The 14,617-nt window shown below is 32.7% G+C and overlaps 1 protein-coding gene across 1 annotated transcript; it reads right to left on the bottom strand.

The window, feature by feature from the left end:
• Window positions 1–6,637: 6,637 nt before the first annotated feature.
• Window positions 6,638–12,145, bottom strand: LOC118749916. The gene is made up of 4 exons (XM_036484682.1): window positions 11,815–12,145; window positions 8,159–10,341; window positions 7,569–7,694; window positions 6,638–6,760 (listed from the first exon to the last, which is right to left on the bottom strand). The coding sequence occupies exons 1-4, from the start codon at window positions 12,143–12,145 to the stop codon at window positions 6,638–6,640; spliced, it is 2,763 nt and encodes a 920-aa protein (XP_036340575.1).
• Between the last annotated feature and the right edge of the window lie 2,472 nt (window positions 12,146–14,617).

Raw genomic sequence — 14,617 nt, 5'->3', positions numbered from 1 at the left:
GAACAGCCCCGTTTAGCAGTTAGCTGTTTAATAGAACAGCCTTGTTAAGCAGTTAGCTGATTAAAAGAATAGTATACATAGTTTATTATTTTATAAGTGATCACTTTCAATATAAATGATATAAAAGCCGAGTAAATACACTCTAAAAAGTGCATGTAAAACTACTACTGAAAAGTGTTTATTTTTCAACCAGAATCTGTTCAAGTATACGCACAAGATGTTCAAGATTTGATTTTGAGCATGAGTTGTTTAAAATATACACATGAAATGTTTAAAATTACAAACATTTTGAAAGTAAAAATATATTTTTTACAAATAATAAATACTAAGTGCCAGGGGCGCACGCAGGAATATATTTTTTGGGGGAAAGGATTTATACTTCTAAATATATATCGTCAGAAAATACTGAAAATTCGCTCTTTAAAATACATTTATGCAAGTTTTATGTACAGTATGAAATAAATAAATAAACTTTTTAAAGTTTCATAAATTGCATTTTATTTACATAAAATTTACAAAGAACTCAGACATTTTCAACCGGCTTCAAAAAAGGGCAGGTTATCAATTCTTCGGAGTATTTTTACTTCTTTTATTTATTCCACCGTATAACTTTGCACCGCGTGAACCGATTCCAATAATTATTTTTTTTACCGGAAAGATGGTACCTTAAGGGTCGTCTCGTAATTTGGTTTAGATCCGATCATTAAATCATGAAAAAATTAACGGTTAAAGATGCACTCAACTTTCAAAAGTAATACAAAATTTTACAAAAGAATTTTAATATAAATAAATTAAATAATTTCACGAAATTTTTACACTTTTTTATTAATTTTCGTCGATTTCTGGTTTCTCCTTTTTTAATAATTCGAATAACGAAAATTTAACTGAAATTGTATTTTTATCACGTAGCTCATATTGGTGGAAGGAATTCGAAGTTAGCAAATTAAATCTTCGAATGCTTATTAAGTACATATTAGTGGTAAACTTTTATAGGCTGTAAAGTGTAAAAAGCAACAGTAAGTGAGTATGCATTGCATATTTTTAGGACAATGTTTTCATTCGCAGTTAAACTTTAAAGAGCTCTCAAGAAAAAATGACAAATTCTTACAAAATGACGCACAAGAAATGGAAAAGAAAATTTTTTCTTTCAAAATTTCTTATATCATAATAAATTTAGCCCCAAAACCCACCCCTTGTGTGCGCTACGTGACAAATTTGATATGTAAAAGTAAACAGACATTGTTTAATTTTGCACACACTAGGAGAGGAAACTGGTTACCTCTCTTTATATGCGTAAATTTAAACGAACATTTTTTAGAGGAAATTTTAAACATTTTATGTGTAAACTGTGAAAATGTGAACAATAAATGTTTAAAACTCAAAAAACAAATTTGAAATTTGTTCTACGCCACACATATGATGAGTAAAAGTAAGCAAGCAGTGTTTAAATTTGCATTCATTAAGAGAGGAAACTAGTTACCTATCTTAATATGCGCAAATTTAAACAAAAATTTTTTAGAGTGTATCTAATGTTTCTTACATGCACTATTTTGGTGAATTCTCATATCTAGAAACTTCATATTTTTCCCCCATACATTTTCGACTCTGATACAATTTTTCACAGAACTAATAATTATACAAAACCTCTTTTAAAATACAGTTTGTATTAAATTTATCAACATATACAATTTTCATTAATTTTCATACAAGTACTAATTTTATTAACTCACATAAGTTCCAGATTTTCATATAATAGTCTTAGTAACTCATACAAGTAATAATTTTTCATACAAGTATTAAATAAATAATTGTTTATTAATTCACATAAGTTCTTAATTTTCATAGATATTCTCAATGTGCAAAAAAAGTCAAGTAAATATCTAAAGTTTCTTGCATGCATTATCTTGATGAAATTTTATATTTATCAATTTCAAATATTTTTTTTTATATGTATATTTTCGGTTCTGCTAAAAAATTTTCATACAACTATTAGCCTTTTTAACTCATAGAAGTTATGAGTTTTCATATTAGTATAAAATTTATTACCTCATACAAGTTATAATTTTTCATACAAGTATTAAATTTAGGAACCCATATGAGTTCAATCGTTTTCATACAAGTAATTATCTTATTAACTTATTCAAGCTATAATTTTTCATATAAGAAAAAACTTTATTAATTCATAAAAACTATATATTTTCATATAAGTATTAAATTGATGAACTCATATAAGTTCATCAGTTTTCATACAAGTAATATCTATATTAACTCATGAAAGTTATAATATTTGATGTAAGTAATTGCTTTATTAATTCATGTAAGTTAGTTTCATTAGTTTTCATATGCCCAATTGTTTCTTAATTAAGTTTCAAATTTTCATAGATTTTGTCAATGTACAAAAAAAAGTCGGGTAAATATGTAATGTTTCTTGCATGCATTATTTTGATGAAATTTCATATTTTTCCCATACATTTTCGATTCATAGAAGTTTTGAGTTTTGAATAATTTTTCATATAAGTAATAACTTCTTTAGCTCATAGAAATTATAGATTTTCATATAAGTATTAAATTGATGAACCCATATAATTTCATTAATTTTCATATATGTTCATCAGTTTTCATATAAGTAACTTATTAACTAACTACAAGTTATATTTTTTCATATAAGTAATAACTTTATTAAGTTATAGAAATTATAGATTTTTATACAAGTATTAAGTTGATGAACTCATATAATTTCGTTAATTTTTATATAAGTTCATCAGTTTTCATATAAGTAATAACTTTATTAACTCATAGAAATTATAGATTTTCACCTATATCAAAATATGAGTTTTCATAAAAAGTGGACTTAACAACTTTTTTCAGTAAGTCAAGCATTTTTAAGCAATTTTTTTATATATTTATGTGGGTTCGTTATCGTCCACTTGGCATTAATATACTTATTAGACAAACAATTATGATGAAATCAAGATCAAGGTTATTCTTATATTAATAAATAGATGAATAGGCTAATATATTAATGTTTTAAAAATCACACCACAACTTGGGGCTTATCAGAGAAATTAAATATATATGTATAGCATAGAATTTTTTGTTTGGCTATTTTTAAATTCTTTTTAAATTGTCATTGATTTATTAAATGTGATTGACGTTTTGAAAGCCAGCTAATTTTTGAATTCTTATGCTTATTAGAGAGATGAAAATGTAGTATATAAACTTATCTCTTTATTGAGATGAGTTCTCATTTATCAAAGAAATTTGCTGTGCATAAGGTCCATTTTTATGAAAGGTTTTAAGTAAATTATATAAACATATAAAGATTAAACAAAGGATGAAGGTAAGCTTTTACTAAAAAGATCTAATAATAATAGAAAAAATGTTTTCTAATTTTAAAATATATATACATATATACATATACAGGCAATTTCTGTAAATCGAACGATTTGAAATCGATATGACTTGCTAAATATTGATCATTATTTCTGATGAAAAGATTGAATATTTTATATAAAAAATATAACAGAAACATCAGCGATGTTATATCATCCATACCAATACCAAATTATGAGTTTTATGATTAAAAATCCATAAAAATATTTCTAAAATCGTATCGATTTCAAATCGAACGAATTTCAGAACATAACTGATATTCAATTTTTTATATACGTTTATAGACTGAATTTTATATAAATGGAGAACCTATGGAATGGAATATCTACTGAAGGTGTAGAATCGCGTGACCTACAGGTGTTTTGTGACGAGATACCTACAAATCCTATTCCTGAAGTAGAATATTATTGGACAGGAAAAAAATATCTTATAGTATATTATGGACATCAATATTTTAAATTAAAACCCCGTGTGGTACGGGAAACCCCAAATTTATTAATAAACAATTAAAATAAAAAAAATAAATATAATGAGGTTTTTTATTGATTTGAGTCAAAATGAATTTGTAAATACAGAGTTTTCTCGGAAACTACCTAATAATGATACTATAAACATAAAACTGAACTTTAAACTAATGAAATGGACTCAAAGTGATCAAAATGGATTAAAAGAGGACGTAAATAAAACATCTATCATTGAAACAACATCAGAAGCACCTACATCTAATCCGAAAAAGTTATTCACAACACAGGAAGCCATAGAAGCATTTAGACAAGATCTAATATAAAAAGAGAAAAATATTTCAGGAATAATTGAGATATGTGGATAATATTATGCTAAGAATTCGTTGTATATATGATAATGATTTCCTTCAACGCAAACTGAATATTTCTTGTTTTAAGTATCGTCAGGTTGCATTCGAGAAAATTTTAAGTAACGGTGAAATTGAAATTGTTACTGGAGATTATACTACACTGCGCTCAGATGTCACATTAATTGATATTAAAAGTTATAAACATGATATGAATATGGAAATTTCTTAACTTTTAATAGAATGAGATGGATTTATTATATAAATATGACATATAAAAAGAATGTAAATGTAGTATATAACAAGTAAGAGCAGCGCTGTCTTCGGCTATGCCGAAGGCTTCATACCTTTCATGAACATCTGCAAATTTTACTTTGACAGATTACTGCTTTTGAGTACATCTGCATACATCGATAGAGGAGTTACATACCTATATAAAAAATCGCATCTGAACAAACAGAGGTATGGAAGATATACCTTATATTAGCACCAATCTAAGTGATTTTCACTGCTATGTGATCGGTATGTAAACCGACACAATTTATTGGGTTTAGTTTCCTACATAAAGGAGATATATCGCAAAAACTGGTATCTGAACAATCAGTGCTATAGGAGATAAAGCTTATACAGCATAGATTTTGACGATTTTCTCAGTAGACTTTGTATTATTATTTATAAAATATCTTACGAAATTTATCGGTTTTAGCTGTTCAAATAAAGGAGTTTTACAGTAAAAACCCATATCTGAACAATCAGATGTATGGAAGATATATGTTGTAGTCACCCGATCCTTGTTATTTTCACTGTAAGTATTCTGTTAATAATGAGTGAAAATGGTGCGAAATTTCATGTTCCTAGCTGCATAAATGCATGAATTATAACGAAAATCTCATATCTGAACAATCAGTTGTATGGGAGCTATAGGTTATAGTTATCCGATCTTTTTAATTTTCACTGTAAATTTTCTGTTGATAATTATTGAAAACAGTGCGGAATTTCCTGTTCCCAGCTATATAAATGGAGGAGTTATAACGAAAAATTTTATATCTGAACAATCAGTTGTATGGGAGCTATAGGTTATAGTGAACCGATCTTTGTAATTTTCACTGTAAGCATTCTGTTAATAATGGGTGCAAGTGCTGCAAAATTGCATGTTCGTAGCTGCATAAATGTAGAAGTTATAACGAAAAATCTCATATCTGAACAATCAGTTGTATGGGAGCTATAGGTTATAGTGACCCGATCTTTGTAATTTCCACTGTAAGTATTCTGTTGATAATATGTGCAAGTACTGCAAAATTTCATGTTCCTAGCTGCATAAATGGAGAAGTTATAACGAAAAATCTCATATCTGAACAATCAGTTGTATGGGAGCTATATGTTATAGTGGTCCGATTCTTCCGGTTCCGACAAATGATTAATACATTATAAAAATACACCCACTTACCAAATTTGATCCGGATATCTCGAAAACTGAGAGACTAGATTGCATACAAACAGACAGACAGACGGACAGACGGACAGACGGACAGACGGACATGGATAAATCAACTCAGCTCGACGTTCTGATCAAATAAGTATACATTTTAATGGGTCTATCTCTTTTTGTTCTGGTACTTACAAACATCGGACCAAAGTTATAATACCATTTCATGCTCATGAAAGGTATAAAAAGATTAATTTGATATTTGGTTTTCATCATTCAGCGGAGTGTAATCGATTAGTTAATAAGATTTGTGGCTCTAATATATACTTATGTTTGCAATTATTTAAATAGGATTTCATTAGATTCTAAAAAAAAAATTATAAACCGTTATAGAAACTCATGACTATTTTTTAAACGAATTTAAAAAAAGTTTAAGCTATATAATGTCAGAAGAATATACGTTGGTTATAGATGTTCAGGGATTCTATTTTAATAGGAAATTTATTGCTAAAGAAGTCAGCATATCAACATATGATTCATATATAACAACGTTTCTTATTCAACCTCCTTTTGAAGAATCTAAGTCGACGATACGGTATAAAACAACTAATAACTGGTTATATCATAATCATCATGGATTAAAATGGGAAGATGGTGATTCGACTTTAATGACTGTTATTGAATATATCCATACATTAATGAAAAGAGAAAATTAAATATTCTATGCTAAAGGATGGGGGAAAATCAGATGGATTCAACGCTTATTCGGATACGATATTATTTTATATAATTTAGATGATGTAAAGCAACAATAATTTTTGTTGCTGATGCAAAACCAACAACGAGTTTACAACTTTACCTATGTATTTAATAACGACGGTGCGGCGATGCGCTAATTGAAAAGAGATGCGATGCTGGCTGTGGTCTACGAATGAATAACAAGTACTAATTTATTTAAATTCAAGATAGCCTTAATACTAAGAACAGTGTTGCTTACTGACTATTAATTACGCTGAGTGTTTTGTACTAAATACAGTACGACTAATTAGTGACAATTCAATGCTGGCCAAACATTCTGGGCCCGTTGATGCGTATGTATCAATAACATTTGATTTAAATTTTGTGGGTGCCTATGCATCCAAATAAGAAAAAAAGGTATATTATAAAATTGATTTTGTATGCTTCTTGCATGTTAGCTCATTACAGGAATCTAAGTTCAAACCTTATGGGTTTTTATTTTTAATAATAAATATTAAAAATTTTAAATACATATATTGTAATGAAATTCATTTTTGGTATTAATTCTCTGTTTTTTTTTTTTTTAATTAGTTTAATGGTAATGGTGCCAACTTATGAACAGCACGCTTGATGACACCATTGCGTGTTTTTATGTGGGCAACACGGACCATACCATCTTTGCCAGCAACGACACTCGTAACCTTGCCCATAAGCCATCTTTGGGGTGGCATGTTGTCCTCGTGGACGAGTACCACTGTGCCAATCTCTATATTGATTTCGGGTTTTACCCATTTGGCCCTGGCCTGAAGTTCTAAAATGTAATCTCTGCGGAATGCAGACCAGAACTGCCCTTTCAGGTAAGCGATACGTTGCCATCTTTTTGAATAAGTCATGTTTTCCGTTTCTACGGTGGGCTCGGGAATGGCTTTTAGAGAACACCCAATCAGCAGGTGTGCGGGTGTGAGTGCTTCTCCATCGCTGGGATCTGTGGACATTGGTGCGATAGGCCTTGAATTCAGGACTGCCTCTACCTCGACGAGAACGGTACATAGTTCTTCGAATGTCAGATTGGCGTTTGCGACGGTGCGATAGAGCAAATTTTTTGTTGACTTTACGGCCGCCTCCCACAGACCGCCGAAATGAGGTGCGCGAGGCGGAATGAACTCGAATTGGACTCCTTTCTCTGCCACGAAATCTAACATCTGCTTTCTGCTGACCTCGTTGAAAAATACGTCGTGAAGTTCCTTCATCTTGGCATTGGCTCCCACGAAATTTGTTGCGTTGTCGCAGACGACCTTGTGCGGCAAGCCTCTCCTTCCGATAAACCTTTTAAAACAAGAAATAAATGAGTTAGTGGTTAAGTCGGAAACAGCTTCGATATGAACAGCTTTGGACGAAAAACAAACAAATACAGCTATATATGTTTTATAAGGGGGTCGACCACGAATTCTATATGACGTGTATATTGGACCGCAAAAGTCAACACCAGTTACCCAGAACGGTCTAACTGACAATAAACGATCCACCGGTAAATTTCCCATGACTTGTGTCAACAACTTGGGTTTATATTTAAAACAGTGTGTGCAATTGCGTACTACTTTTCTCGCAATTTCTCGAGCATTCACTGACCAAATTTTTAGTCGCATCAGCGCGATGAGCGCCCTTGGGCCTGCGTGGCAGTTTGTTAAATGCAAGTGAGTAGCGTACAAGTATGCAAATCGACATTTCGGAATGAGGAGTGGGTGTTTCGTATCATATGACAATGAAGAGTTTTGTAAACGGCCACCTACTCGGAGTAATGTAAAATTTCTATTGCCTTCGTTACATTCTTGGACGAACGGATTGAGTTTTTGAATCTGCTTATTTACCGACGACGAATTTTTTAGGCATTTAATTTCATTTTCGAACTCTTCATGTTGTATTACTTCGACAATTTTTAAGAACGACATTTCAAGTTCGTTGGCGGTAATTTGAGGCTCTTTTTCTGTTGGACTGAGAAATCTATATACATAGGCAAGTATTCTTACAATTTTTAAGTAAGTCGAACAATTTTCTATTAGGGTGTTTATGATACAAGACTTTTTCGATGATAAAAGTACTAAAGGCTTGGCTTTTCTAATTTCCAGGTTCTCCATATCCTCCGGCGGTTTGAAATGCGGGTTATTTGGCCAATTATCTTCGCCTTGCGTTAAAAATCTGGGCCCGTTAAACCATATTGATTGACGCATTTCATCCACAGTGCAACTTCTGGAGGCAATATCGGCTGGGTTATGAGCGGTTGGTACATGTTTCCAAATTACATTTTCTGTCCATTCCTGAACATCCGCTACTCTATTCCCAACGAAAACTGATAATGTGGATGGATGTTTTTTCAGCCAATATAACACTATTTCCGAGTCAGTCCAAAATACAGTTTTCTCGGTATTTGGGAGTAATATTGGCGCTATATTTTTCCACAACTTCGCCAGTAAGTGCACAGCGCATAACTCAAGCCTCGGTAGGGTTTTCGTTTTTAGTGGAGCGACCTTCGACTTGGCTGTAAGAAGTATAGATTTATAATTATTTTTGTAACCGCTACGAATATAAATACAACAACCATAAGCGCGCATGGATGCATCTGCGAAACCATGTACTTGTATTTTCGACGACGACAAAATGTTAACAAAACGAGGAATGCGTATTTCGGGAATTCGTTTAATATTTTCTTTAAAATTATCCCAGCTTGTAGCCAGCGACATCGGAATTGATTCGTCCCATTCCAATTTGTGAAGCCATAGCTCCTGCAAAATCATTTTTGCTTTTGTTATGATTGGACATAGCAGTCCTAATGGGTCGAAAAGTCGAGATGACACTGACAATATGTTGCGCTTAGTGGGATGTAAATTATTAAAATCGTTACTACAGCTAAACCGAAATTCGTCAAGTTTAGGATGCCAAATGATTCCTAAAGTCTTTGTTGTTTCAGTATCGTTCAGAGATATTGTTTTTTCCGAAATGCTATTACTTTCTAGGAAATCATGGTTCGAATACCATTTTGCTAGCTTGAATCCAGCTGAGGCAAGAATTTTTACTACTTCAGTTTGTATTTGCATAATTTCCTCTAAGGTTTCGCCACCTGACAATAAATCATCTACATAAAAATCTTCTTGGATCACCCTAGAACCAACAGGCATATTAAGTCGATTTATTTGTCCCAACTCGTCCAGACATCTTATAGCCAAGAATGGTGCTGGAGATGTACCATATGTGACTGTATTGAGCTCGTAAACCTTTATTGGCATATTCACTGTTTCTCGCCACAAAATCATTTGGAACTTTCTATCTTCTTCATGCACTTCCACTTGCCTGTACATTTTTGTAATGTCAGCCGTAATTGCAAATTTTCGACAACGAAACTTTAGCAGCGTAATATATAATTCTGGTTGGATAGTGGGGCCGACCATCAACATTTCGTTAAGAGATTTATGTGTGGAGGTTTTTGCTGACGCATCAAAAACGACTCTTAACTTTGTGGTTAAGCTGTCTAATCTCATCACGACTTGATGAGGTATAAAATAGTGTGGGCTAGATGGGACAATGTTCTTGACTTCCGTCATATGCCCTAGAGACAAATACTCCAACATAAACTCATCGTACATTTTTTTTGTATCAGGGGTCTTTGCAAGTCTACGTTCAAGAGATAGGTATCTTCGTTTTGCTACGTCATAGGATGATCCAAGCTCCGACGGATCTCTCTTGAATGGTAGACGAACTTGGAAACGACCCTTTGGCAGCAATTGCGTATTTTCCACAAAATGGTTTTCGCAATCAGTAAACTCCTTACAGGTATTCCTTTCAACCCCTGGGCTTTCTTCAATTTCCCAAAATTTTCTCACAGTCTCATCCAAAGATACCAATGATGCGTCGGTAATTTCATTTGCTATATTGCACGCTCCGGTTTCAATGCCGTTGCCTTGCTTGTACCGACCAGAAACTATCCAACCAAGAAGAGTTTTTTGCAATGTGGGTAATGACTCGTTTAATTTTATTTGGCCCACAGATAATAATTCGAAAAATATGTCGGCCCCAATGAGCAGATCGACTCTTTGTCGTTTATTAAACTGAGGATCTGCAAGCTCAATATTTTGTGGGACCTGCCAAGTGCTAAATTGAATGTTAACTTCGGGTTGGTAACTAGAAATGGATTTAATTACCCAAAAATCTGCCTGGAAATTATAATTATTTAGTCTGGATTTAACTGTGGTATTTACTTGGTGCCTCAAATTAGTGTTAAGTTCCCCAATGCCAGATAACTTGAGATTTTTAAATTCTCTCTTTAGCTGCAGATTAGCTGCACATTCTTCACTTATGAAGTTCAATTGCGAGCCAGAGTCTAAAAGAGCTCTTACCAAATGGTCATTTCCGCTGCGATCTTTAATTTTTACTAAGGCAGTGGCTAAAACTACAATGTCTGTGTTGCTCGATACGTGGTGTGACGAGCGATGGTTCGCTGAAGTAGTAGTAGGTGAGGAGGAAGATGGTTGCTCTGTGCCATTACTATTGAATGCACTCGAATTGCCTTGCTGAGTGTTCACTTCATACCTATGCAACAGGGTGTGATGGGGACGTTGGCAAACTCTGCAGTGCGATTTTGAGCAACTTCGTACCGAATGACCCGTTTTCAGACAATTTATGCAACTTCCTTCTTTTTTAATAAATTCGAACCGTTTGGTAATTGGCAGGGCAGCGAAGGAATTGCAAGTATACACTGAATGACCGTTGGTATGGCAAAATGTGCATTTACCCTCATTATTGCTTCTCGTTACTGTATACGAAGCCTTATTGTTGTTGTTGCTAAAACTGGCTTTACTATTTTTCTTTTTTTCAAATAAATTTTTATTGGAATGATCTTCATTCACTTCTAGGGCTTGACAACGACGAATTAAATGTTTGGAGCATTCGCTCCATGTAGGAAGTGTTGAGTAATCTAACTGCTCATTCCATTTTGACTTGGTAACCGAATCGACCTTTGAAATCACCAAGCTAATTATAAGGGCGTTAGCTATATCTTTTTCTGAGCCCATGGACAACAACGAATCGTAAATTGCTGACACAGTGTCGACTGCATTTCTCAGAGCTGGCGCATTGGGTTTGTTAATTTTTTCAATTTCAAATAATTGTTCTATATTATCAAAAAATATTAACCCCTTTTTGTCATATCGGTCAGCTAATCGCTCTAAAGCCTTTTCATAATTGGCTTCTGTAACTTGAAATGCTTTAATAGTTCTAAGTGCATCACCCGACAAACAACTAAGCAAATGATTGAATTTTTCTATTGGAGCTAGATGTGCCTCATTGTGAACTAAATTGTTAAATGAGCTTATAAAATTTTTGTACTCCGAATATTTTCCGCTAAATGACGGCAATTTTAATTTTGGTAGACGAGATGCTTGAGGCATGGTGATACCGAACGTCGTTTCCAAAGCTGAGCTCTCGCGTCGCTTATGCTGCCCCAAAAGCTGCAAGAGTTTTGTTTTTGCACTAATGCACGACTCTTCAATGTCACCCCTCCTATCATCACTAGGGTCCTCTTTCTCAATCTCCGTTTGATAAGCCATTATTTGCTTTATATATGAGCTCAAAATTTCTAGCCTGCATTCTAAATCTATAACGTTCCACGTAGTGGAGGTATTGTCCAACAAGTTTTTTATTCTTGTTATATTTTTGCGAGCAGTTGAGCGTTGCTGCTTTAGTGTAGCTAACTTTGCCGCTGAGTCATCCTCATCGCCTGAAACCATTTTGACAGATCTACTTTAAAACAAAAATGCTCAACGAACCCTTATATTTATTTAACAACAAATGATTTAAATTAAGGTAGCAAATTTATTTATATGGGAAAGCCAACGCACCCTGATATTCAGAAAGCTAAATGTCCAAATATTTGCTTTAACTTTGTATACGCATATAATTTTCTTCAAATTTTCTTGTTGTCTTCTACAACGTTCAAATCTCAACCATTCTCTGATTTACTTGTATGCCCTCATAAATTTAATGTTGGGTACATTAAATTTCGATTCAAAGAAACGACAAGGTCAATAACCATACAACTCAATAAATTTTTTATGTACTTGGGTTTTATGCATTTGAAGGTGAAGAGAAACAGTAAAATTACATGCCTACTATGTTAGCAATGCACTGTCTTTTTTTTGAAATTGAAAGCGAAGGTGGGGAATGGCAAATATGAAGGCAAGTGCACTAACTATTGTCTTCAGACAATAATGTATGTATATGGATCAATCACTTTGGTGGAGTGCAGCAGCAGTAACTACAGTTTCATGCACTTGTGTATTTTGCTATGTTCCTATACAATGCGGGAGCAGCAGAGAAATGAACGACGACAAAGTTCTGCTCACGTAGGTAGGTATATGCAAAACCAAAGGTCAATTGCCTAATATTTACATACGTACATATATATGTGGGTAGGTATGGATGAAATAATTTTGTGTCCCGTAAGAAAATTTTTAATGGGTAACTAAATGAACAAATTATGTTGCTAGCACTTCGCCTATGTACTTTTGATGAAGAAATTACAACAACAACCGAAATATTAAATTGTACAGCTGAATTGGGCACTAATGATTTGCCGACGGCAATTTAACAATTTATATACCGTTTAGTAGGGATTACTTTTTTAGCTATTTTTTTTTTTTTTGCCTTTTAAGAGAACGGAATTTTTTGGACTTCTTCGAAATTCAATATATAATTGGGATAACGCTTTTTTATACGGGGGATTTTCGCACTGCACTATAGGTACATAAGTAATTTCATTTCTACATTACCTCTACCATTTTTGTTTCTGACCTTCCTTTTGTGTCACCCATTCCTTTTGTTGAGTGTATTGAATCCAATTATATTTGTTGTTACCTTCCCTTTTATGTATCCAAATCCAATTTTATTTGTTGTGTCGTTTTCTTTTCCTATTCCCTTTGACTTATCCAAATCCAACTTTAATGTCCAATCCTCCTCAATTCTATGTACGTATCCAATTGTATATCACTTTTTTGCGGCAGGTTGTATTCCTATTGTAACCACAGCCAGTCGCTGAACAAACCACGAAAATTTAATATTAAATCAAAAAACGACTTTACTAAAAGTCCCTGCTCGGGCGCCAAAATGTAAAGCAACAATAATGTTTGTTGCTGATGCAAAACCAACAACGAGTTTACAACTTTACCTATGTATTTGCCACCTAATGTAAAATTTTAACTCAATTAAGTTGATTAAGTAAATGAAATATTGCAATGTGGGTATCAAATTAAAGAGTTTTAAGAAGGCTTGCAGCCGAGAATATGTATGATTAGGGTTGCCACCTATTACAAAGTTTAACTAAATTACACTGATAAAGTAAATGAAATATTACAATATTGGTATCAAATTAAAGAGCCTTAAGAAAGATACCTGCTGAAAATATTTTTGAGGAGCGTTGCCACCTATTTGAAAATTTTAACTCAGTCAAATTGATAAAATAAATGAAATGTTGCCATGTGGGTGTCAAACCAAAGAGTTTTAAGAAGGCTTACAGTCGAAAATATTTTAAAGGAGGGTTGCCACCTGTTAAAAAATTTAGCGCAATTTAATTGATAAACTAAATGATATATTCTAATATAGATATTAAATTAAAAAGGTTTAAGAAAGATAACTGCTGGAAATATTTTTGAGGAGGGTTGACGCCTATTTTAAAAGTTTTAACTTAGTTAAATTGATAAAGTAAATAAAATATTGCAATGTGGGTATCAAACTAAAGAGTTTAAAGAGGGCTCACAGCCGAAAATATTTTTGAGGAGGGTTACCTATTTGAAAATCTAACTAAATTTAATTGATAAAAAAACGACTTATTACAATATAGGTATCAAATTAAAGAGGTTTAAAACATATAGATGCTGGAAATATTTTTGAGGAAGGTTGCCACCTATTTGAAAATTTTAACTCAGTCAAATTGTTAAAAGAAATGAAATTTTGCAATGTGGGTATTAAACTTTAGGCCTTTAAATAGGATTGTGCAATATGTAAAATTAACTGAAAATATTGAAATTAACTGAAGTATAATAACTGGTTCGAAACGGAAAGTGATTGGGGAAGCTTTACTAGAGATTTTTTTTTAAGTTTCCACTCATCCAAATCCGGACAGTTTAAAAAAGAGAGAATTTACTATATCTTATCAAACAAAGTGATAAGTTGGTGTACAAATTACGCAATGGAAAAAAATTAAT

This window comes from Rhagoletis pomonella, unplaced genomic scaffold, assembly GCF_013731165.1.
Source record: "Rhagoletis pomonella isolate Grant_MI unplaced genomic scaffold, Rhpom_1.0 Rhpom_scaffold_00086, whole genome shotgun sequence".
NCBI classification, from domain to species: domain Eukaryota; kingdom Metazoa; phylum Arthropoda; class Insecta; order Diptera; family Tephritidae; genus Rhagoletis; species Rhagoletis pomonella.
Note: the sequence above shows the minus strand (reverse complement) of the source record. Positions and strands in the feature narration are given on the sequence as shown.

Excerpts from the sequence above, each read along its gene's own strand:
- LOC118749916 (XM_036484682.1), bottom strand. The coding sequence starts at position 12,145 with ATGGTTTCAGGCGATGAGGATGACTCAGCGGCAAAGTTAGCTACACTA. Across the intron at positions 10,342-11,814 it reads AGCTTTGGAAACGACGTTCG|TTTCTGGTCGGTACAAGCAA; the intron begins GTATCACCATGC and ends TTGGTTGGATAG. Across the intron at positions 7,695-8,158 it reads GAAATTTTACATTACTCCGA|GTTTATCGGAAGGAGAGGCT; the intron begins GTAGGTGGCCGT and ends TTGTTTTAAAAG.